Source organism: Dermacentor andersoni, chromosome 8 (assembly GCF_023375885.2).
Source record: "Dermacentor andersoni chromosome 8, qqDerAnde1_hic_scaffold, whole genome shotgun sequence".
Lineage (NCBI taxonomy): Eukaryota > Metazoa > Arthropoda > Arachnida > Ixodida > Ixodidae > Dermacentor > Dermacentor andersoni.
Window position 1 is genome coordinate 152545808 of NC_092821.1, and position 25092 is coordinate 152570899.

General features: G+C 45.9%; 1 protein-coding gene across 3 annotated transcripts in view; it reads right to left on the reverse strand.

Annotated features, from left to right (window-relative positions):
* Positions 1-13646: 13646 nt before the first annotated feature.
* LOC126525906 (transmembrane protein 104) overlaps positions 13647-25092 on the reverse strand; it is a 32734-nt gene continuing 21288 nt past the window's right edge. For 2 of the 3 annotated variants that reach the window (XM_050173876.3, XM_055067703.2), the window contains 3 exons: positions 22757-23049; positions 21251-21499; positions 13647-17956 (listed from right to left, as the gene is read on the reverse strand). In XM_050173876.3, the coding sequence (XP_050029833.1) occupies positions 17648-17956; positions 21251-21499; positions 22757-23049 (851 nt within the window). In that variant the 3' untranslated portion in view covers positions 13647-17647. The remainder of the gene's footprint in view (positions 17957-21250; positions 21500-22756; positions 23050-25092) is intronic. The other variant, XM_055067704.2, reaches the window with a different exon arrangement.

The following is a 25092-nucleotide window of genomic DNA, read 5'->3' on the forward strand; positions in this document are numbered from 1 at the left end:
CAGGCCAACGCGAATGCAAAGCAGAGATAGTGGACGCGAACTATGCGTGAACAGTTTGACACCGGCTGTGGTGTCGTACTAATCAATTAAGTCGTCCATCAACTTTCGAAGAAAGTCGCAACCAAATAAATGATGAGTCTTTGCGCGGTTGTATACCTTCGCACAGACAGACGGCGACGACTGGGAAAGCAGACGACAGTGAGACTGCGTAAGCAGCGCGCGAAGCAGACGACAAAGATATCGCGTAGCTGCTGTCGCTCGACCGCCAAAAGCCAGAACTGGGCTGAAGGCCGGCAGACAAAATAACACACATCTGAATTGGACCCATCGCATCACCGCCGCTATAGGCGTCTCGAAGAACTAACCTACATAATAAATACACAAGTATGCACGCGGCAGCTCGAGCAGGAACTGCGACCGCGCGTAGCTGGCGTTTCAGAACAATGGCAGCCCCTGTGGGTCTGTGTGCTGCGGGCAACACAACCGCGCAGCTGAGTGGGTTATGGCTATATTTAGTGCGCGGCGCACTCCGCATGTGGTCCGCGCGTGCTTCGAGCAGCGTCACACATCGCGTTTGGCACCGGGCGCATGAGAGCCTGCGATATCCCGATCCGCGAGTCGGGCGCGTGGCTTGTGCATGTGCACGGAGAGCTGGTTAAGCGCGAGAGAAAGCGGTACACGCGCTCGATGCGCGGCGGAGCCAGAAAACGCGCGAGATTTCGTGAGCGCGTGCGATAGCGCCTATAGATGACGGCTTACTAAGCGTGAGCCGCGCCAACGCAAACAATTATACATTTTCTGTCGGTGGTCTCCGGTTGTCTATTGTTTCGACGCGGTGTGGTTAGCCTCGTTCTTCCATCAAGGTTTAACGGTTCTTGGTCTTGTAATGAGTTGGGTGCTGCTGGGTAGCTGAAATACGTGCCGTTTCCAGGGTGCGTTTAAGTGTATGCGCTAAACCACACAATGTGCTGTAGATTGTGGGGTGAGTAAATAATGGGCCTCCCGTAAGACTGGCTTGCAACGGCTGAAATAAAAAGAGAGTAGGTGAGCACACAACAGCCAAAGAAATTTGCTATAAATACAGCTTCGTCAAAACATTGTCCTGCTTTTAGCAACAGGGAACATGCTGGTTTTGTGAACAGAAACTAATAACGCTGAACATTTCAAAGAATATATTATTAACGCTAATATTTGCATCACATTTAGCAATAAAAACGCGACGTATTCCATGGGCCCTTAGCAGCAATGATGAATCAATGGCCATTACAATTAAAAGTTTGGAGGAATAACGGAAAACTTGAACGACAGCGACGAAAATTGCCGCGCAAGAATTACGCAAGATGCGTCTTGTGGACAGCTTTCTATAATTAACTGCACATAACACTGACAGCACCATGCATTGCTTCTTGAAGCTTTCGCCAAGAGCAGATCGACATTTTATGCGCTGTGTGCTATGTACGTCAGTTAACTGCACAAGAAAAAGCATTGTAATATTATTGCAGTATCACTTCAAGATGACGTTATACTACGAAATGAGAGATTCAACTAGAGCTTCCTTCATGTCCTTTTGAGGTATACTAGCACTTGTATAAAATAGCAACAGCTCGAAGTCTCTAAGAATAAAGTCAGTGCGTTTTAAAGAAGCGTCACTGTGTTCGCGCTCAATGTGACAAACCTTTCGCTGTGTAGTAAGTTGGCAGCCATTGTCAGTTTGTGTGTGCTTCGCGTGAATAGCCCTGCGAATAGACAGTGGACTGGGCACGGCCCGTCTGCATGATCTCCTTGCTTGCCTCCCTGGCAATCTTTTCGCCGGCGTATTCCGCCCGGGATGAATCCTGATCAGTGGCGTAGCAACAGGGGGGGCCGGGGGGCCGTGGGCCCCGGGTGCAAGAGGCCAGTGGGGAGGGGGGGCCGGGGGGGTCATATACGTCTGAAGACACCCCTCTTTCCGCCGGCTACACCGGGAGGTGGGGGGGGGGGGGGTGACAGAAGACCTATGGGCCCCGGGTGCCAGACGACCTAGCTACGCCACTGATCCTGATCCGTACGGAGGTTGCACGCCCCAGTTTAGCTCTTCACAAAAGTTAGTTGTGACCTCGAGCCTGCATTTGGCTTAATACGCCATCGCGCTTGACGAATCTGTGTGAGAGCGTTAAAAAGGGGTAATGCCATGGTAGCCCTTAATTATCCATTACTCGTCCTAGAGGTACCTCTTAAATTTATTTGCTTATTTATCCTCGTCTTTCTTTTTCTTTTTCTGTTACAGTGAACCCATGTACATCGCTGCCAAATCAACGGATACGGGTCACATATCACTGGGGGGGGGGGGGGTTTCGCGACCTTTCCAACCTGCGCCACGCAGCGATACGAGGGCGCATCACGTGCCACACGGGGGGACGATGCGGGCGTCCGCCGGCGTGCACGCAGCACGCGCACCGGCTGCGCAGGCTTTGCAGGAAGGAGCCGCCGCCAGCGAGGCGAGGGAGCCGTGTGTTAAAAGCCTCGCCTCGTGGGCTGAGCAGTGGCGACGACGCAACACCGCTCGTCAGCGCGGGCGCGGCGTCTGCTACGCGGGGGGCTATACAGAGGGGGAGATGACGTCCGCGAATGGCGGACGTCATTAGCGAACATACGTCGCTCTTCTGTTCATTTCGCTGGTGTCTTCTACCTAGTATGTATCCAAAGATCTTTGTCCCGGCGTTTTTTTTTTTTTTTTTGTCGTCTTTCTTCGCCCATATGTGCTGCATTTATTCGCTTCTGCTCTGATATCTTAGCACCGCTCCTCCCCTGCCTTCTTTCACCATTCCATCTGTTCTCTCAAAACCTCTTTCGCATACCCCTTCCCTTCCTCCTTCGTTCATTCCGCTTTCCTGTGCTGTCATATTTTGCTTTTTGTCTGTACTTTTCCTTCCCCCACTCCGGATTCAGTTCTTACTCACCTTCTTCTCCCGTACTTCTCATACCACTCGCGTGCCCTCCCCCTTTTCTGATGCAGCCTACACCTCTCTCACTCATTCAGCCTTTTTCATGCGTTTCTCTTTCCACCAACGTAGAGGTCGCGGATTGCAGACAATCGCCTGCCTTACCTCAGCTCATCCGCGTGCCCTTCTTTTCGTTCTTTATCTCTTGCGACGTCAGCAGTTCACAGCCTCCCAACCCAGGCGCACCTTAAGTCCCTAACGCTATGGGACACGCGACTGTGCGCCACGTAATACCGTGGCACGCCGCGGACGTCTTTTACTCCGGTAGCACCTACGTAAACGCGCATAAAGCGCTGACGCGGTGTCAATACATGCCATATTAGTACTCCATGACTACTCTGCTGTGTATTATGTTGCACATAAGAGCATTTCAAGAGCAGATGTGCCTCCGAAACTTCCTTTTCTAATAAAGTTCGTATTGAAAGACTATGACTGCTTTGTCTGATGTACCCTAAATTGTCACGTATAGTTCTTGCATTCTTTTGTGTTATCTGCATGGCGTACAGCGCTTTCTCGTGCATAACTTGTTCGTACAGACGCGAAAGTGTACAGTGCAACAGAGCAGCTACGTCATTTGCGGATTAATGATGACGTTTTCAAGAACATGGCCGAATAACATTCAAATAACTTACTGGATTCGAAAGCATCTATGAGAATCGTCGCCGCCGGCACATGTCCTGACAGTTTCATCTGCCGCGGTATTTTTTTTTTTTTTTCGCAGAGTGCAGTGGCTAATGACAATTAGACTGCCTGTTTAAAACTATGCAGCTTCCGTTTTGCAAAAGTAGTACAGTGTACACATTTACGCGTCAAAGAGCCGAGCGCACTACAATTAACGCAGGCCATATTCAGCGGGTCTGCTACTATATACATAAGTGTTCTTTGTGAACCATAACTTTGCAAGCCGAACCAGCATCCTAATTTCCAATAGAGTTCACGTGTTACTTAGCGAATGTACCATAGTCGACGGATTACTCGCGCTGCTTGAGAGCAAAAAAAGTACACTAACGAGCTGCGACTGCTCACGTCGATGCCAATTTTGCTATATGGCTCTTTTTGCCGTACGCACGCCCGTTCTACAGAACTGGTCGAGGTGCGTGGCGGGTTTTGCAACAGAATTTCGCAAAATTACATAATTAGAAAACCTCTCCTGCAAAGGGGGCGCCATTTTCTTAGAAAGCAAGTATACGCGAGCAAGCCGTATACCCCTGCAAGGCAGGGATTATAGGCTCGCTGCCAACGCTAACTCTGCAAAATATGCTACCCGTTTCTTTTTTGTTTTTCCAGAGTGTGAAAGTCATGAGCCCGTTTCTGTTTTTGTTCTCCCCCTTCTGCGTTTTTGCAGGAATTCCAACGACACGGCCAGAAAACTGCGAGGGGCTCCCACGTGAATACTCACCGGCTGCTGGCCCATAGCACAGACCTCCGTCGTCGGCACGCCGCTCGGTGTGGCAGACGATATCTTATGCGCGCGTTTACGCGCGTCGTCTGCTCTTTTTAGCCGCCGCCGCCGCGTTGTCTGCTCACGCTTCAAGGCTACGTACGCAGCCGTTCCGCCTGCTTGACCTGCTGGTCCACATAAAACCGACAAGGCACGCCGCTGTGAGCACGTCCTTATATAAACGCGCAATTTGCAGCGCTCACTTAGCTTTTATTTCGTATTGTTTATGTTGCTGCAGTCGTGACGAAAGAAGGAATGGAAGGTACACGCCCTATCGTTCGGTGGAGGGAATAATTGGGATGCTCTCTCTCTCTCTTCTTCAGTCATAAGCCCACTAATGCTATTCAGGCTCATTTACGTGCTCAAGTGTGCGAACAACAACAATAAAAGAACACACACACAAAGAAAATGTAACGGAATTGTCGACGGACTCATAGAGCAAGAAGTTTAATGCCTGAAAGGGGTGCAACCGTTCCCATAGGAATAGAAACTTTTTACGATGAAGTAGTTTGCCAAGACACTTTGCTCTTACACTCGTTATTACCTAAACAGGAGCATGTTAAGGTGTGCTAAAAAAAGAAAAAGAAGCAAGAGTGGTAAGTTATAATGTGAGAAACGTAATTTTATTCACCTTACGTTTCAGTGTTCACTAAAGACTGCAATTGATTCGAGTTTATCGCATTGCACTAGTCCGAATTATTCATGGTTTTAGAGCCTGCGGTGCATTTTCATCTCAGCAGGTGTTCGCTTAGAGCCCACTGCTATAATGTTGCGACGAATGACAAGCCAAACCCGGAGTGCAGTACAAACAATAACGCTTCTTTATCAAGGAGGAAACACGAGGTCGTCGCCTTCTCGTACATCTGAGCTTCCTCATTGTCGTCTTCATCGCTCGGCACATATGTGTGGATGCGGCAATATGAAAACAATACATGGATAACACAGGTAAGCATTCTCATGGGTCCTTTTATACCGTCGCGAGGTTGGCGCGCGCCATGGATTGACTGTCCTGCACGGTTCACGTACCACTGGGAGTTTTAATAAACGATTCTGCTTCTGTCTATATGTTTCTTGTAAGCTGGAGCAAGGCTTGGAGAAGCGGCCCATAGGTGCTGCTCTTCGAAAGGTATGCGCCCGTGCACGAAAGGAGCCCGTGTGATTTTGCACTTGACGGTGATGACAAAAATGATTCTCGGCTATATACAAATAAAATACTGCATTTAAAAATCATTATTCTTCTCCTTTAACGCCCCAAAGCAACAGTGGCCCGAGGCTTCGTTAGATAAATTGTACGGGTTATAGGTGCCAAAACTATACAATGGGTCATGAGGGGCGCCGAAAGTAGAGGACTCCGGTTCAATGTCTATACTACCTGGTCTACACGAGGCACGGTACACGATGTTTTTATTTCATTCCACCCCCATCGGAGTGCGGCCGCGGCGGTAGGGAATCGAACTCGAAACCTCGTGCGCAGCTAGTAGCGGGAAGCCGCAGCCCGCGAGCCACCGCTACTGCTTAAGAAAATTTGTAATTTCACGAGGTTATAGTTTACGACGACTTTCTACAGCCGCGTTCTGAAAGTATGCTTAGCGCAGCCAGGCTCTACGTTTTCCGTTCGTGTGCCCTCGCAGCAGCAGCGGCCGCTCTTCGTTCGATTCCATCCGGGCGGCCCACCTGGTGCCGACTCGGCTGACGCATGCAGGATCGGTCGGAGTTCTCTGTGATGCACGGGCGAGACTGCGGGTGCGCCTCCCCCCTTTCCCCTCCGCCTGCTTTTGCAGGCAATAACCCCCGCAAGATGAATGAACGAATACGAACAAAATTATATTTAAGAACCTTACAGTTCGTTAGATCACAAATATGTTTCACCATGAGTTGTGAAAGAATATGTTTGAATAAAAATGCACTCCGTAGTGCTATTAAGCACCCCGTGACCCCACACGCCAAGCACTATCGCGCACTTCAAAGCGAACGCGGCATTCCTGTGCCAACGCTTGGCCCGTGTCAGCGCGTTATTTTTGTTTCGCATCGGACTGCCTGTGATGCTATTCCGTGCCCCGTGCCAAGTTGCGACCTCAAGAATGCTGCGTGAGTGGGCAAACAAGAATCTCTCTAGCGAATGGGCGCCCCGGTTCAGATGTTAACCCGTGTGTAGTTCAGCTTCAGTACGGAAGGCCGCTCGCTTTTCGTGACTGCGTATATCATAGTTCGCATAGCGATGTAACATCGCAAACGGAGATGACTACGGCAGTGGCTGTCTTGCACAGATCGGTGGCTCGCGAGGAATTTCACAAAAGAGCGAAATTATGTGCTCAGTTCAGCCGAATACCACATCTTACAACGCGGCCTGCCCGGCGCTAAAAAAAAAAAAAAAAAAGAAAAAAAAAAAAAAAAAAAAGACGCCATAGAGCATAGCGCACTGAAATAAGACCACACTTGAACGCTACGGCGGTCGTATTTACATCTTCTAATTCAATCTGCCTCGAATAATTCGGGCACAGGCCACCCACATCAGGTGACGCTAACAATATACAGGGTGTTTCACGTAACTTAAACCAAGGATTTTAGAAAAGTGGTTAATCGCAGCTGAATGAAGCCGACGACATATAGTTTGCCGTCATGTAGCGCTCCTTAGAGTACTTTTTTTAATATTCTGCTTAATTAGTTAACTGAGGCCAATTACGCAATTTTTTTAAATATTAACTATAGGGGCAAGTGCGTTTCGTTACGTTGTAGAGGAAATTCAGAAACGACTGATCCAATTTATTCTGGCAGCGAACATGTCGCGTGGTGATTTTTTGCGGCGCCTAAAGAAAGCCCGCTGATTATGAAATAAAGCCACGTGACTGCGCTCAAAGCGTGCTTCGAGCGAAAGAACCGTGAGCGCCGACCGTGGCGAAGTGAGTGGCCGCATCTTTGGCGACGGCACGCGGCAAGGAAGCGCCGTCGACGCTGATAAGCGAGAGGCTCGAAGCACGGCAAGATATGCAGCTATATAGGTAAGATATGCGCTTCCGTGCAGAGGAAAAATGAGCAGGTAAAAGGTAAAACAAGAACAGATATCTGTCCGGTGAAGCACAATAAGAACAACAGTTTTACTGACTGTCGTATGGGTGTGGTTTATAAAATTCCCCTTAGCTGTGGCCAGTTCTACGTAGGGTAAACGGGACGGTGTATCAATCAGACGCTAATGGAACATAAAAGGTCGTTAAACGGTGGATCGCCTTCTAATCTTTCCTACATTGCCAAGATTGTAACTGCACGCCAGAGTTAGATGAATGCGCGATATTGTATACAGGCACAAGAATGAAGATACGCGTCTTATGGTAGAGGCATGGTATATCTATAATGGTGGAAGTGCATGCGTGAGTCAGCCTACTATTACTTTACATAAGGAAGAGATTAAGTGCCTTAACAGCTATCTCTCACGTAGACCGGCACATGTACCCGACTGACACGTGGTGATACCATTCCAGAGCTTGCGCAGATGAATTTTGTCTTTCTTTTTTCGCCTCAGTGCTTCCTCCAGTTGATAGTCGGCGTTCGTGTTGTCCACTTGTGTCCTGTCTGCACGCCTCACCTTTTTTTCATAATGAATACTTACCAGCTAGCTCAGCTTTCTGTAGTTCTAAACGGTTGAGAGCGCTGTCCACTATCTCTTCACATTCGCCTTAGTCCAACAAGGCTTCTCTTGAGAGGAGTACAAACGATGCTCACGGGGACTATAGCAAGAGGCGAACTCGGCATTAATTTATTTATGCGAACGCACAAGATGGCCCATTGAGCGAAAGAGCCGGCGGCTGTAGCAGCGAAACGGCACCTAAATTCCCAATGGCTGCGACGTCACGTCAGGTGCGCACCTCGACGGAGCACAGCGGGGGGAAAGGGAACATCTGCTGGCGTGCCAGGTGTTGCGTGAGGGGAGAGGGCAACGCCACGGCACCCTCGCCCTTGGAAGCCTCTGCGCAAGCTCTCGCCCGCGCCTCAGTAATCGCTATGAAGACATCAATGTGCAAAAAAAGTAGAATAATTTCGAAAGGAAAAACGTTCGCGCTAGCGAGTTTCGAGCCTACGACCCCACGCTCAGAAGCCGCGTGTATTACAAACTGGGCTAAGCCAGCGCCTCTCAGATAGCACGTCCGTGCACTCCGCTTTACGACATCGTGCTGCTTGGTCCGAAATTTCCACTGCCAAGCCCGGCGTGACGAAAGAGGTGACGTCAAAATTACACTGGCTTACTCGAGACCGTCCCCGTTAGATTATATGGCAGCCGGGCAAGGTAGCATGACGTCACCGATCGAAGTGCACCGGCCTTGTGCGCCAAGCGTCTCAACGAGCTCGCTTGGCCGCGAGGAGCTCATAACTCGAAGGTCCGCTCGGCGGCGTTCAGCTGGACATTGATGTTTTCGCATTCACAACTCGTAAGAAGTGCTTAGGTGTCCGCGCATTTTTAATTTATTTATCTTAATCGTTGACAACAAATATATATTTTGTCACCAGCTTCTCCACGACGATAAGTCGTGTTGTGTGAATGAATGACGGCGACAGGCGGAGTGATCATCCTTATGCAGTTATTTAGCAGCTTGGTACCACGCGAAGAACAATAAAATGCAAATTAAAAGAAAAGAAGAAAGCGGTCGCCGCTGTTGCATCTTGAAGCCGGCGCGAAAGGATGGCACAGAGACACGGTCGGCGACACATTCCTACCGAAGTCTATATCGCTCGCTGCAAGCGCTCGCGGCACGTTCACTTGGCGCTGTGACGTTATATAACCGCTTCATTTTTTAGGACAGAGGGATGAGGAGCAGGCGCAGCGCGCTTTTCGGGTATTCATTTCAGATATGTATTTCGAGCTTGTCGGAGACGATATAGGGAAAGCCTGCGTCTGTTGACAAAAGACGACGCTCCAGACTGTTGAATGCAGTTTTCTTGCACACTGTAATGGTCGGCTGTTATTTTTTGCTCATTCTGGTCGAATGACACTAGGTGACCACCGAACGCACGAAACCTATCTCTGGCCATAAACTTAATTTGTGTGTTCCTGTCACTATATTGAATACAACACCTAATAGTTCGTACCACGTACCATGCGTGAATATCATCTGCCCGGGACGCACGTGACCTTATTCTTAAATTTTCTGCAGCGTTTTTACACCATGCACATATTATTGTTCTTCCACTTCCATCTGTAATATGCTAGGGCACAAAAATGGGATGATAAAATAATATAATCTGAAATCGCACAACAAACCAGAGACTAAGACGGGATAAGCATTTAGTACGGTCTCCAATGGCAGCTCAACGCTCAACCAGCAGAAAAGGGTACGCGCACATTTCGCTCCATGTTCGTCGAAAAGGATCAGATACAAAAGCAAGCACAGCAGAGAATGACTCGCCCAGAATTTCATCACCGGCGTGCGTGCCGACTTCATACAGCGTTTTACAAGCGCGTTCATGGCTGCGACCTGGAAATGCGGGCACATCACAAGCGGAAGAATGCCGCACATGCGGCGCGCGTGTATCCCAAATCATCTGCTCGGCCTTCCGAACAGCAGGTGCAGTGCCCTTTTCCAGGCGTTATGTATATATCATCAACACTAACTACGATCACTGTACACGTGTATCAAGCTTTGAGCGCATATTGCGCAGTAGCAAGGGCCAATGAGGTCCAAACTAAGGCGCGTTATTCGTGCCATCCTCCTGGGCCGCCTTTCATCTCAGTGAAACATTTTTCTCTCTCTCCTTGAGCGCAAGTGTCGGCAAAGGCAAGCGATGCTTTTCCAGCGTCGTTTCCGGAGATTCTGCTGTGCGCTCCGATAGATTTGTATAGGGCGTTGTGTGAAAGCGAAGTAACACACGCATAGCTTCACCGAAAGCAAATAAGTGAGGAAACTACACTGCGCCTACGCCTCTGCGAAATTATTTGACTTTCTTGCGGAGGGGAGCGGTTACACAACATGGTAAAATACATTGTAAATGCGAAACTATGCGTCGATATACAGGTTGGCGAAAAATGTTTGAGAAAAGAAGGCACAAACACCACGAGAAAAACACAGGCAAGCTTAATAAATTTGCAATACTGGACACGCAAGGACACAGTAGTAGAAGTTACAGAAAATAGTTTTCTCATCATACACTGTCGCAGCACAACGCGGACTGTAGACAGCGAGACGTTCTTCAAGAACAGCAGGACAACTTGTTCAAAAACAAACAGGCCAGAGGCACGTCTTCTTCGTCCTCGCCGAATCTCACTGACCCACTAGACGAAGTCCGTTAATGTCTCTATCGGATTCGTTGTCGTCTGCATAGAATACACGCGTCAATACGATGTCACCTAATGCGTCGTGATGTTGAATAGCGGCTAGCGGCGCCAGATACCCGTAGCTGGATGTACGCGTGCCACTTTTGTCAGACGTGCACCGTGTTAGAAAGAGATGCACGTCGGGGGAATGCGGTGCATTGCATCTCCATCTGGTAAGCGTGGGACTCGATAAAGGGGCAACTATAACGTGGGGCGCAGTTGTTATCGGGATATACCTTGAGGCGTGCGTTTAGGCGTCTCCAAACTTTACAGCTCCGAACGACCTCACAAAATACTTCTGTTTCGCCCAAGGAGTTAAGTTGAAAAATATAATTCCTGGGGTCACAGCCACCGCAGATTCTTACAAGAAGAGGGGAAGCCAGCGCTTGTCTCGACTTCACCCTTCAAAGCGTGCCGAACAAAATGGAAGACCGGTCGCACATATGTGTTCAACTGTTTCCTCTCCGTTAATAACCGGAAAATAAAGGCTGGTTGTTTCGGGCTAAAAGTTGCGAAGACGTCGAACTCATTCATTCCGAAACCAGTGACACAGCTACACATCAATCGAGATTGGTTGTATTAAATCCCGTTCGAAGTGAGGAAAAAAAAGAACAAGAAATGCTCTGGGGTTTTACGGGCCGAAACCACGCAATTATGAGCACGCCGTAGTGGTGGCCTCCGGATTAATTTTGTCCGCATCGTAGTCGTGCGTATACGCGAAAGCACCTTTATCAAACGTTAGCCTAGCTGTATATTCAAAGGAAGAAAAAATATTAGAAAGAATGCGGTGCATATTACAACTACAAGATATACAGTGTTCGGTCGTCAGAACTCCAAGACCTAACACAGGAGTTCTTAAAATCGTATCTTTCATCGTTATTTATTTATCACCACGCTATCTTTTTTTGTTGTTGAGCAGTTTGGCTAAACACCCTACATACCATTTGCGACGCCAAATATCAAACAGTAATTAAACCACACGTTCTTAATCGACATAGGCCCCTATTTGTCGCCCTAGTGACACTGACACAGTTAATGAGCTTTTCGTTCAAGGTCTGCGCTCTTGTCCGTAAACACGTTGCCGCTTGCAGGCTGTGGCAGACATGCGGGATGCTTATAGCAGCTGCGTCAGGGAAGGCCGCCCACTTAGCCAACTTATAGCTGCGTGCCCCCTACACCGTACAACCAGCAAAATGCTAGGTAGAATGCAGTTTTTTACATGCATAAATACGCAAAACGCGCGGCTGAATATTGCTGTTTTTCTTACCTTCATGGGGTGCCAGGTCAGTTGATCTGCGCTCTGATCGTAGCTATAAGAGCGCGCAGGCTGAAATAATCCGTCGAGTGACCGCCCTCAAGACGTTCTCTTGGTGTCTGGTTCTTACTGAATATGAATATTTAGTACGAATATTTAGTGACCTAAAGCAATATTAATTTTGCTTTAGATTATCAGCTATATTAAAATTGGCGTAAATGCGTGCGCAGCATGTCACCGCTCAAGCTTTGAGGTGGCTACTCATAATTTTTTTTTTCTTTTTAAGTGCAGAAGAATGTACAGTGCACATAGTTTGGTAGCATTTATGCCGCACATTCATTTCTGTTCATATCGTGTGAAGTCGGAAGACTTCGTCGTCTGGTGGAGCAGGTACGGCGAAGGACAACACGAACGGAGAACCCAGAGCGGCCGCCGCCATTTATTACAGAAAGAAGCCGAATATACCGTGGATATCACGCGCTCTCGTCCCCTTTACTTAATTTACTTAACTACAGACAACCTACAAAGCACTGTAGTGTCTAGCCGCACGTCTGTTAGTGGATATTGCGTATGCGCGCTCCGCGGATGAGTACAGTGAAGTACTATTTTTCGTGGTCCGTAGTTCCGATCGGCTCGCGTCAACTCTAACTTCCCCGCACCCAACGCTGCATTGCATGGATCAGTGGATGAGCATAAATGCATTTCTTCTGTAAGCATTGCTTTTCTAACGCTACAAGTTTAGAAATGAGCTCAAATGTGGGCTAAAATTGAGCGGACCCATCATGCTGTCATTGCCAGTTTTGGCGACGTCCGCTGTACTAGGGTTCCGATACCATGATCACGACAAATCAGTCGTGTTACAACAGCTACGAACACTTATATCTGAAAAAGAACACTGGGCACTCTGCAAAATGGTCATGTCAAACATGTCAGAACATGCCTGAAGATTGTTGCACAGAACGCCCCACTCGAGAGCTGGCGTGCTTTGGCATGCACTTTGTTTCAAGCTTCCCTCAAGTTCCGCCTCAGTTGTAAAACAAGTAGTACTACCTGGCACATTGTATCCCACAATTTACTAGACAAGTGCCTTCTGCAAATCCTTGAAGGCAGACTACGGATAAATTAGGACAGGCGCTTTGACCACACAAGCCACGAGCTTTAGCCTTGCAACATTAGTTTGCTGCCCGTTAAATCGTTAGAGGCCATATCTCGAGACTGGCGATTCCGCTGCTGTCGAGGAAACTTGCGAAACGCGGGCCTTCTTCCAAAATGATCTGACGGTAGGTTCGTTTGCGACCTACGAGTAACCCAGGTACAGTTCTGCGAAGCTAGCGACTTCTCGGCGGTGTCGGGCGACCGTTCAGCAGAACTAGGGAAGCAGCGGTCAGTTTGTCTCAAGTGAAAAGAGAGGAAATGGCAAGAAAGCAGCCCAATGTACACTTAACAGTGTTCCTTTCCCGCCTAATCAATACCTACTACATACAACTTTACCATATATTTCCTAGCTTATGACGCTGCTGTGCAACCTATGCATTGAACTTGCCCATTCTTATTCTCACTGAGGCTTACTGAGGTTGTATTATACGGGGTCCAAATTAAGCAGGGGTACTACAATGCACTAATGTTTTGCAATTTCTTGAAATATGAAATATGCACAAGGCCACAGTGTATTCGAAAATACAATTTATTACTCGTTCATAGCTAAGACGGAAAACAGCCCTGCATATAACACAACTGTAAACACATGGAAAGTAACATGTTCAATTCAAACCAGTTTAATTCTAGAGTAAATGAGTAGGAGGGTTGTGGCCGGTGAAATTATACAGAGCCTTATTCCCTTCAGTAATGGCAACAGCAAAATAAACACGCACAATCGCCAATAGGAAAGCTTAACGAGCAGACTCTACACGATTGACAAATAAAATATCTGAGTTAGAAAGCAGAAAAATTCCTGTGTTTCATGTACTCAGCTTAGTAGGGTTAAAATAAAAAGAGAGGGGGGAGGGGGGGACTATCATAACATTTGATGTTTGTATGACTAGACAGGGTTGCACCACAGAAAAGTCCACTGGACTAAAATTAGTAACTGAAAAAGATGGGAACTTGCAATAGTGAACGAAATACAATAAACATAGCATGTGCACATCACAAAAGGCCTAACAGGAGACTGCCAAATCGGATAACTCAGATGTTCAAAATTCAAGCCAAGAACAAGACAAAGCCATCATTAGTACAAAAATATTCCGAGCATGTGATCATCCACAGATTTGAAGGCAGGATGCCACTTCTTGGCAAATATAGTCACTTTGTACAGTGGGGACATATTCTAAGCATTTGAACAGCGATTAATTTGCTACAGACACCAGTGACATGCATAAACTAAACTAATCAGACAAAAAGAAACGCAAAGAGGTATGCGGGTAGTTTGTCAACACTGACCACAATGAATGTGCAGACATTGATGAAGTTTGAATGACTGTAGTGTGGAATGGCTGCAAACTGCCCGTTCATTCTTGCAGATGACAAGGGAGTCACCGAGATGACAACTGCTTTGGACGGAATTGCACATTGTTGGCAATTAAAACAAGAAAAGAAAGAAAGTATGCAGTTCAACACACGGAAATAGATACCACAAGTTCAGAGATTAAAATTAGTGGTCCCATCATTCCGATTATCATGGTATGAAATGTGCACAACCGTGTCCCATGCAGCAACACACAGGATTCAGTCGTATTCCACATCATACCCTTTACATCTACAATCAAAAATGGCAAAAGAGCTAAGAACTACTAATAAAAAAAGCCACTCTAGTTTTCTATGCCATTTCATAGAAAATTCTCAGCTGCAATATTGTGAATTTGCATCTGCAGAAACTGTGCCCCACCAAAGGAGACCAGCTGGAGTTTACCTAAATTATGATGTTATTTGAAAAAGTGAAAACTGACGATGTGCACTTGACGGCGGCGGCAAGCTAAAACCCAATATAAAACTAACATAATACTGCAAAACAAAACAATCTTAAGATTACCCACAGTAAGCCACAGTCATTAAGCAGCCATGCCAACATCCCTGCAGCAAACATTTTAACAGACATGAAACGAGAGCATATATGCAACAAATATAAGTTAGTATTTTGTATAGAAGACTCAGACCTTAAATTGTACCTTTTTGTTTACTTGTGCCTATGCCTGCAGAATTGCAGGTACTGCTAAAAGCGAAAAATGTCTATGCCATACTTGCAATCCAACAAGCAGTAAAAGCTAACTGATGAAATCTATAGTTAAAAATGAGAGCATGTAGCTGTCAAAATTGTTTCACAGAATGTACATCAAGAAGCAACTAAGTTGTCCACAAAAGTAAATATACAAGGACTGTGGGGCCAACTTCAGGTACACAATCAATCCCAACACCGATCCTTCACCTCTCCAGAATAGTAAAACTTTTCATACAAGGTAGAATGTTCCAAAGATTTCCCCCGGTACTTAACTAGGAGAGTTTTATACCTTGCGACAATTGCAGATATGAAACCACACCAGGCAAAGGCATAAGGAACATAGGCAAAGTGGTAAACCTGAATTTCTTTGCCTTCTAGGCATGCAGTCTGGCATTGAAAGTAAAAGTCTGAACCAATACCTTTTACATTACGCACCTATACTGTGAAAAGCTTACATGATTTTTTGAGGGACCCATGGTCTGCCTTCTTTTGCTGGCGGGTGCATGCTGTGAATGAATGTTGCTGCTCCAATTCGTGCATGGAACTGCTGTCTACATATCCAATATAGAGGGGGCTGTAACGGTGTGCATTGTTTCACTGCTTAACAATTTGTGTCCCAAATTAATCTACAATAAAATGGAGAATAAATGCAACTGCATCAGCAGTGCATGGAGGTTGGCCAGTGCACCTATTGTAGTGCATAGGGCAACACATACAGCAAGGACTAACCTTTACAACAGTCAATGCCACGTGAACCAAAGAGTTGAACAATTGCAGTGTTCAAGAAGATGTAAAACAGGTGCAGTAAACTGTGAAAGCTAGAAAGAAGCACAACGACACTCTCAGTAATCACTTTCACTAAAAGAATGCATGCAACTAACGCTTGCCGCCATCTGCACTTCCCCCATCAGTATTATAGCCACATTGTGTTACCCAACACACTGAACGGACAAGCAGCAAAACAGTCATGCTGTCATTAAATGTCCATATACAAGTCATGCTGGGCACTACAAAACATGAAGGTGAAAGTATGCCTAAAGGTGATTGGCTGAGAACATACTAGTAGTGCCAGGGGTGTGCCTTCTTTCTCTAACTGAAGACATGCTGCTTGTGCTGCGATGAGGAACACTCCTTCAGAGTACAGGATCATAATCGCGCTCAATTTGCGAGTGAGTTTCATGGCCAAGAGCATACTGAACAATTATTGGTGCCAACCAGTGCAAATGGTAGGCAAATGCAAGTTGCAGAGCATGGAAGACTTAAGCAGAGGACCACAGTTAGTGACACAAGGCCTACACTGGTCTGGTTGATCACCATACCCAACATGTTCAATGTTCTGGAGAAATATGTTCAAAGGCTGGAACACAAAAGAGGCAGCTTCATCGATAATCTGAGTAAAATATAAACAGGTCCATTAAACCAGGGGAGAGCTCAGTGTGAATGTACCATTTTATCTAAACACTGGAACAACATTTTGCAATGGCTGCTCACATTTAGCACACTGAATTTTATGTCACATAAACGCCAACAGTGCTGCACATCTACTGGTGCATCATGCAGGCTGAATACCAAGTGCAGATGTGCCCTGCTTTTGCTGCAAGTCTGAACACAACTTTCCTCACATTTAGGTTGCCCATATAAGTAAACAAATCTGTCAATGCTTGTGCTAGTCCACAATTGAACTTATTGTTGCTTTACAATCAGAAATCGAAAATAAATGAAAACCGAAATCTTTGGTAGTGCTTGAACTTGGCAAAATCTCTTGGCAAAGCACTAACAGATTGAAAGTTCAGCACCAGCTGTGCATTTGCAGCAGTTCCACATGCCTGCAGTAATGAACCTGGCAATGTATGCACATGAAGTGCTCATTGACCAAAATGCAGCAGCAACAGCAGCAGAGGCAAAGTGTCAAGGCCATAGGTGATGCAACTCAGGGAATGTGTTGACGTGAGGTAGCTCACCACGAAGTACCAATGCCTATTAACGGTTCTGCAGGTTATGCAGTGACTGAAGGATTATGCAGGGTCACAGTGCCACTGCGATATTCACCAGTGGTCTAGCTGCGCCACCAGCTGTGTGCTCTGCTGAACCAGGTTCATGAAAATGCACTCCAAGAGCAAGATTTAGGATAGCGGCTTGGGCACTAATGTTTTCATCGAAATCCAACAATGCTGAGACTGGGCTGCAAGTTAACAAAGGGGTATGAACCAATCAAGACCCCAAGAACTCCCACCTTGCGCTGCACACTACACAGCTGGTGGAAGCACATGGCAGTGCATGTGGTGCACGAACAGGAAACTGTGGTATCACTGGCACTTGTATCAACGGTAGAGTCCCAAGAAGTGGCAAACATTGGACCAGGTCGGAGGAACAATGTACACGGTAAAGCTGTTGCGGTCACATGCACACAGTGATGCTGCCATGCCACCGGCGGTGGCAGTGGAGGAAAGGCGTGCTATGCCCTTATGATGATGTGGTTTACGGTCACCAGTGTCACACATGCCACTGCCCACACCAGCACAAAGATGAGCCAAGCACCATGGCGGAATGGCGAGGCATGTTGGTTTTTGACACCGAGTCCGAGCGCCTCGAGCACTTGCTTCCTGGCTCGATGCACCAGCGCCACTGGTATGATGTACTGGATGAAGGCACCAGCGTAGGAACCCGTGAAGCCAACCAAGAACTCTACGCTCTCAGTGGCTAAAGCAATGGCAACTGGTGGAAGCAAGGCCAGCAGTGGGAAGATGAAGCGCTCTACAAGCATCTAAAGAAAAAGAATGCAAAAAATCCCAAGACATTTGCATTTGCTTATTCAAAACTTAACCAGAATAACATTGCAACTTTTCAAGTCCAATCTGTTATAGTCATTAGCTACCATGCTGATATGCCTTTATTAATTGCCGTATGACACAGTGGATAATAAACAATGGTAAGAAAAAAGAAATTCGCTACCTGACCCTGGTATCACCAGCAATACCTATTCTTTAAGGTTTCTGGCACTAACGTCAGATTCATTATTCGCTTCCTTGCATTGGTGCATTAGAAACAAGGCAAGCGAGAAGAGTTACACATGACATGGATCATCTACCCAAAATTGCAACCATTGTGTAAGCAAAAAGCTGTGTGGACTTTTGTATAGTGGTTTACTGCACTGCACTCCCAATGCAGTTGTCATGGCAACACAGTGTATGGCCTGTATTCAGCATAAAGACAGCACAGTTCACTCTAGATGAAGGGTCATGCCACTGAACTAAATTACATCTAGATGTAGTGCTGTGGCACATCTACTGATCTACGGTTTACAGTTGCTGACAGACTGAGCAGGGACCACCTAAATGTCTAAATTATCAGGATCTAAAGTAAAACAGAGGTCAACCATGCTCCACTAGACCAATGATCGCAAGTTTCTTAGCAAATGCCATGTTTCACATTTCCCTTGTTTTGTTACACCTGTCAGCGTCGAGGGTGGAGTTGACACCATATAAAGCTGCTTTGTTTGAAAGGGCAACAATTTGTAACAGCACTTGAAACCATGCCACAATTGAACACTAAGGAACAAAAACTGGACATCTGAGACACATGTGACAACCAACCAAATGCAGCCTTGACAACTTGGCAGCTTGGCTTACCTCTTGTTTTGGTGTGGCAGCTACTACTGGATACATAGTTTCCTACTAAAATCACTAGCGGTAACTGTGGCACTGCTGTCATGCAGCGGTGGCGCCCTCTGGATAAGAAACAGATCTTGAAGGCTACAATTTTTTTTGTTGCATGAGGTGGAAGCGACTGTGAGGGCCAGGCACATGTCACAGTTGTCAGGTTTTGGGCACCACAAATATTTTGCTGAATAAGATCAATTTGCAAAGTCCCAAAGTCGCCTGAAGCCAGAAGGAGAAAGGCCAATCTATGTACTAACCATCATTCCCATGCTGAGTTGAGCCACCATGCTTGCAGCTGCCATAGACACTAGCACCGGAGTTCCTACAATATTAATTTTTGTAGGAAATTGACTGAGTCGAATATGTCATGGCTATTGTTGTGACTGGGGGCCCGAAGATTTGGGGCTTTCATGCACAGTGAAGGAGTAGCGATTGTTGGCATTGGCCTGACGTACAAGATGTTTCAAAAACACATTTATATTTACATTACTTACAAGAAAATAAGAATGAATATGACAAAAAGTTTGTTTATAACTCAAGCTGCCGATTCCTCAAAAACCGACTGTCTTGTCTTGTATCCCTTCAGCCTTTCCAGTCGTGTCATCTCCCTCCAATCCAATGCTAGGAGGCAGGTGATATCATTACGGCCAATTAGGTGCTAGGAAGACAGATGTCATTTTTGGCCAGCCGAGAGGTTCGAAGCACTCTCCCTCCGAGGAGAGAAGGTTAGCGCAACGGCACTGAGCACAAACATGGAGAGGGACACACCCAGCGGACACACAATCCACATTATCCGAGCAGTAACAGGAGAAGGAAAAGCACAGCCAGTTCACCTAAAGAAATGCTCCTTCCCAATATGCCTAAACACACCTTGACTTTGTCCAATAGGCTGGCATAAAGCAGCACACTTTGCATCGGCAATTAGCTAGCTCTGGCGAGAGTGTTAGCTAAGGTACCTTGCAGAGGTAGAGCACTCCCCCCCTTTTTTTACACACCCTTTCCGAAGAATTTCTAATCGTGTTCTCATGAGGAAAGTCATCAATCAACAGCTGCTACTTGACCACTACGCTGGCTTTGTCTGACAAAGGGGCTGCATATTTGAGCCTCGTAATGTGGGTTAGCAGCTGGTGCTGTGGGGCCAACGCACAATCACAACACTATCTATAGCCGTAACGTCCTTCACTACTTCCATTTTTGAGGAGATGCTGGCAACATGTCAAAACAAAAACATCGGCCTTTATCTCATCTTAGAGGCTGAATCAAAATGTGGTCAGGTAAGTGGAGTTCGAATTGTTGAACACTATCCTAGAAGGTGTCCAAAATTTCAGTTCACATTACACATTATATCTATGGGGTGTTGTTGTAAAGCTGTTCAAATTATCAGCAGGCAACTGTAGAGCACTCCCTTTCAAGCCTGTAATCGTGCCATGCTGCGATCATAAGAATGGGTAAGATGAAATTACAAGGATGATCTTACACTTCTCATAGACCTAGCGACAGACAGAAAAGGTGGCGAACTTTGGGATATTCAAAAAGAGCCGACCGACCTGTTCATTTTTGGCACTCATAATGGGTGCTCATTTTCAACACGCAAGTTATGAATGCTTCACACACCAAATTAGGCAGGGTTAGCTGTTTGCAGATAGGATTTTACTTTAAAATGTATACCAATCACGGACACTACTATCAAGGCATGGATCGTAACATTGTTATTATTGCAAACGTTGTTGAGCTAGTGCCTGTCCCACAATATGAAAAATAAAAAGCAGGAAGCATGCAACTGTCAGTCCTCAACATGCAATGCCTCATATATGTAAGTGTTAAAGGCAAAGTATGACAATATGTTTTGAAAATTTAGGCTAGCAAGCACTGCCTGCATTCAATGCTCCAGTTTTCTGGCCCTTGCATTTTCCAGGATTTTGAATTTTTTTTTTAAAGTATACATCAATAGAGTACTACCATATTAAAGGGATGCTAAAGGAAAATATGAAGTCAAGCTAGAGTGAAAGATAAGGCTTCTTTAATAACGAATGCGTAATGGGTACGAAGAACAGGGTTTCTGTAAGCGAGGAAATGACAACAATGTAAAATTGGAGTGGCACCAGCAAGTTTGGACTGTGGTACTTCTCATGTGACAGCGCTGGATGCCTTCTAGAGAGTGGCACACAAAGAGGTCAAGTGGGGATTATGTCAACTAGTCCGTTTTGGTGCAGGCAATTCAAATTTGGGACCTCTGGTGGCAATTTTCTATGCAAAAAAGTCGTATATTGGCATACAGATTACTATAACAGACTTCTAGACTAATAATCTGTCAATCTAACTCAACTCCATACTTTCCTTTAGCAACCCCTCAGTGAAAAACTTAAAAGCTGCGCATGTTTGAAGAAGGAGTTCCCCACCTGCTTGCATGACTGTGGTGGTGGTGTTCCGACATGGATGGAACTACCCGATGATGATATGCTGCGGGATTTCAACCCCAACTGGCTGGATGCGGATTCCTCACGGAGGAACAGGGAGCGCAGGTTGTTGCGGAGTGTGATGGCAATGATGGGGAAATTTGTGCTTAGCGTGAACACTGGGAAGAGCGACAGGAAGTACTGGAGCACTGGAATGCGTGGAATGATCGAGCTGCCCGTGTCGCTGTTCGGCTGCATGAGGGGGGAAAAGAAACATAGTACTAAAGTCAAGTGAAGACTCAACCCATCGCAACCAAATTTCACAACACTTTCCCAAAGTGTGGCCCATGATTGGCTATTGCCACGACTGTCTGCTTAGTTTGGTAATCATTGTGAGTGATGCCTGGCCGAAGGCCAGCTAATGAGGAAATACTGTTACATAAGAGCAGAAGTTTAGACAGTCCGTGCCCAGGTGGACAAGAATCATGAAAAGATGAAGTCAAATGCACTTGCCAAATTTAACAAAGCATAAGTACATCTTTGAAAATTCTTACACACTTGAACGCAGCACTGTACTATGAAGGAAACTTATGGGTACCTCAGGAAGAGCTCTACAGTGAAAGAAAAATTCGTCTTGGTCGGTGTGGAGATCAACGCAAGAACATCAGGCCATTGGACAGTTGCTTGACCAACTGAGCTGGGCAGGACGCTAGTAGCTGGCAATAAAAGGGCAAACTAATTGCATAAGAAAATAGTGCAAAGAAGAGACAAGAAGCAAGTACACAGCACTTCCCATCCATCCTTTCCACTGCTTTGCTTCACATTCCATCCAACCAGCCAACTTCAGTGAACTTATGTGATTTATTCGATAGGTCAAAGCACAGGAACACTTCGGCCAGAGTAAATCAGCCAGGTGCAGGTAGACTTGCGAAAGCTGGTATTCTCTTGAATTTTAGCAAAAAAGCTAAAAGCACAAATTTGTTGGATTCTGGGGAACCCATACACATTCTCTTTCACAGTGCTCAGGCTGTACACCTACACCCAACTGCACAGAAAGCTGATAGTGCTTCATCAAGCTGGCAATGCTTCATCCCCCCCCCCCCCCTACTGTGTCACAGCACAATAAGTTACAGAGGAAGAAACTAGCAACTTATTTTACCGAAATCACATGGAAAATGCATCTGCCAGGTTAGGTCACTCTTACAAAAACTTAAAAAAAAAAAAAAATTGGTTAGAGATGTTTTTCTTTTGTTCTTGATTTTAGGTGTCCAGCTTGTACTGTGAAACCTTCAAAAGTTATCTCAATAAAGTTATGTCAAAAGTTATGTCAATAAAGTTGTTAGTGCTTCTCTTGTTTCCTCAGTGTTTTGGAGTTTCATGGCATGAGCACAGCACTGCACGGGCCTGGGCTCGAGCCAGTTAAGCAATGGCTAACTCAGGTCTAATTAGGGTGGGCCCTGGCCTCAAAAATCGGCCCCTGCAGTGCTCTAGCTCAGAGTGCTCTCCCACCTGGAAGTCGAGGGTGTACATGTCGTGCAGCTCGGGAAAGGTGAAGATGCCAGTGAAGCTGAGCAGGGTGTAGAAGCCCAGGATGAGCATGTAGTCGGCAGCCAGCAGGGGGAACAGGTTGCGCTTCTCCCGCCACGGGGTAACCAGCGAAGGCAGCGAGTGGTGGCACATGAACGAATAGACGCACACCCCAAACAGGTTGGGCAGGCCTGTGGGCACGGCCAGGGCAGGGTGGCCCTGACCTTTACCCTGGCCGAGGGCCAGAGCACACAGCACGATCATCGAGGTGAACGCTGTCACAAGGGAGGAGCAAATGCAGCGCACCATTTCTTGGAACAAAATAATATTTATTACATACAATATCAAAATACAAAAACAAGACTGCTGAAGCCAAATGAGGGCTTGAGAGGCAGTACTCAGCAGCTGAAGACACGAGGGCACAAACAAGAAAAAAATACACAAGAATTAGTTTTATATACAGTGAATATAAAAAGCTTTCCAGCATTTCTATAAAAACATCTGTGTAGGTAAATTATTAAATATGACTGGAACATAATACAAGAAAACCTTGTAACAAAGTTGAAGAGAAGCCACAATTACTTTGTTATATCCATTCTTTCATTATATCCTGCTTCATTACGACGAGGTTTGACTATTTGCAAATACACTTTCCATACCTGATGTCCACATAAAAGAAAAGAAAAGAACGCTGATGAGGACAAAGCTCTCTTTCAGGCGTTTAAGCAAGGCAAGACTTGTCTACTAGATGTACTTTAGCACAACTGTTTCCTTACACAACAAAAACTAAAAAAGGCAGGAGCCACAAGATGAGAATGCATAATCAGGTGAAACTGAATGAATAAACAGAAGTTGTTACACCAGTATTTACTTAGGATTGGATTTTGTAGTCTCACGTGTAAAAACCACGATCTGATTATGAGCCATGCGGTAGCAGGGCACTCCGGATTAATTTTGACCACCAGGGAATCTTCAATGTGCCCCCAATGCATGCAACACGGGCACTTTTGCATTTTGCCCCCATCGAAATGCGGCCGCTGTGACCTTGTGCTATTCGCCAATACTACCCGCTACCGCGGCAGTTAGTATTAACTTAAAAAAACAGCTTCAGCTAAAGGGAGACCAGTATGTTCTCCTATAAGTCAGACAGGTGGAATGCTATTAGGAAACTAGAATTTTCAGAAATACTTGTCTTCACTCTAGCTCTTGACATTTTAAAATATTGTACAATAATGTTAATGCGCAGAGCTTCTCAGTAAGTCATTGCTGGATATGTGCCTTTGTACTTTTTCCATAATGGTTGCAAGACCAGGCATAAAAGTAATGAACACTTGCAAAGTGTAGAAGCTTCAAGACAGGATAATCACACTGTCAGTTACACAGTAGAGGATAGCTCGAGAGAATTCTGCACCAAGCACTCTGCAGACACCATGTCGCTACGTGCCCATCGTGTCTAATAAATGTAAATTTGTGCAAAAACTACGGCCATATTGAGGCACTAATAATGCATACTTACAAAAATACACCTGTTGATGAAAAGAGAAGGTAAAGAATCTGGCATTACGCTATCAGTCATAAGGCACTGCGGGTCTGGCACAGAAAACTTGGCATCTTGAAAGGCCACTCATCAGGCCTCACCAGGAATTTAGGCTACACACTAGATTGTAAAGAGCCATCAAGGGAGCACTCTACCACAATAATTTTTAATAAGGTTTTAATGATAGCTGAGGTGGAAGCAAATAAAATGTTGTGAAGTGATAATGCAAGGAGCCCCTTCCCACATCGGAGGTTTTCTCACTGCCTAAACTAAAATAGAATCCAGTTTTTCAGGGGCAGCAGAAAAATAATGCATTATATGGGAAAATGTAAGACTTGATAATGCTTGCCGCAGCACTACAGATGAGGTGAAAAGCTACATGCGTACAAAACTTTATCTGAAGTTAAAGAGAGCCATCAAATTATTGGAAACCCTGCAAATAAAGTTCGCTATGGCGGCTTGACAGACTGAATTCTTTAAAGTCGCGATTTCTGTCTGGTGCTTCTGCCAAATGTTTAATAAAAACAGCCTCTTTTCGAGCATTTGCCCTATTTTTCAGTTTCTTTACAGTCGTGTAGATCGAAGTACTGTAAAAATTTGTATGGTATGGACCCACACATAATACGAGGCGAGATTTGGGAAAAGCAAAAAGCGAAAAAAAGTTTCTTCAGCATAAATATGAGTGAGGCAAACTCCGTGAAAACATCTACATCGGACTTTGTGCGTCAATCATTGTCATCTTCAGTTGCACAGTCTTGGAACAGTTCCTTGTCTGAAAACT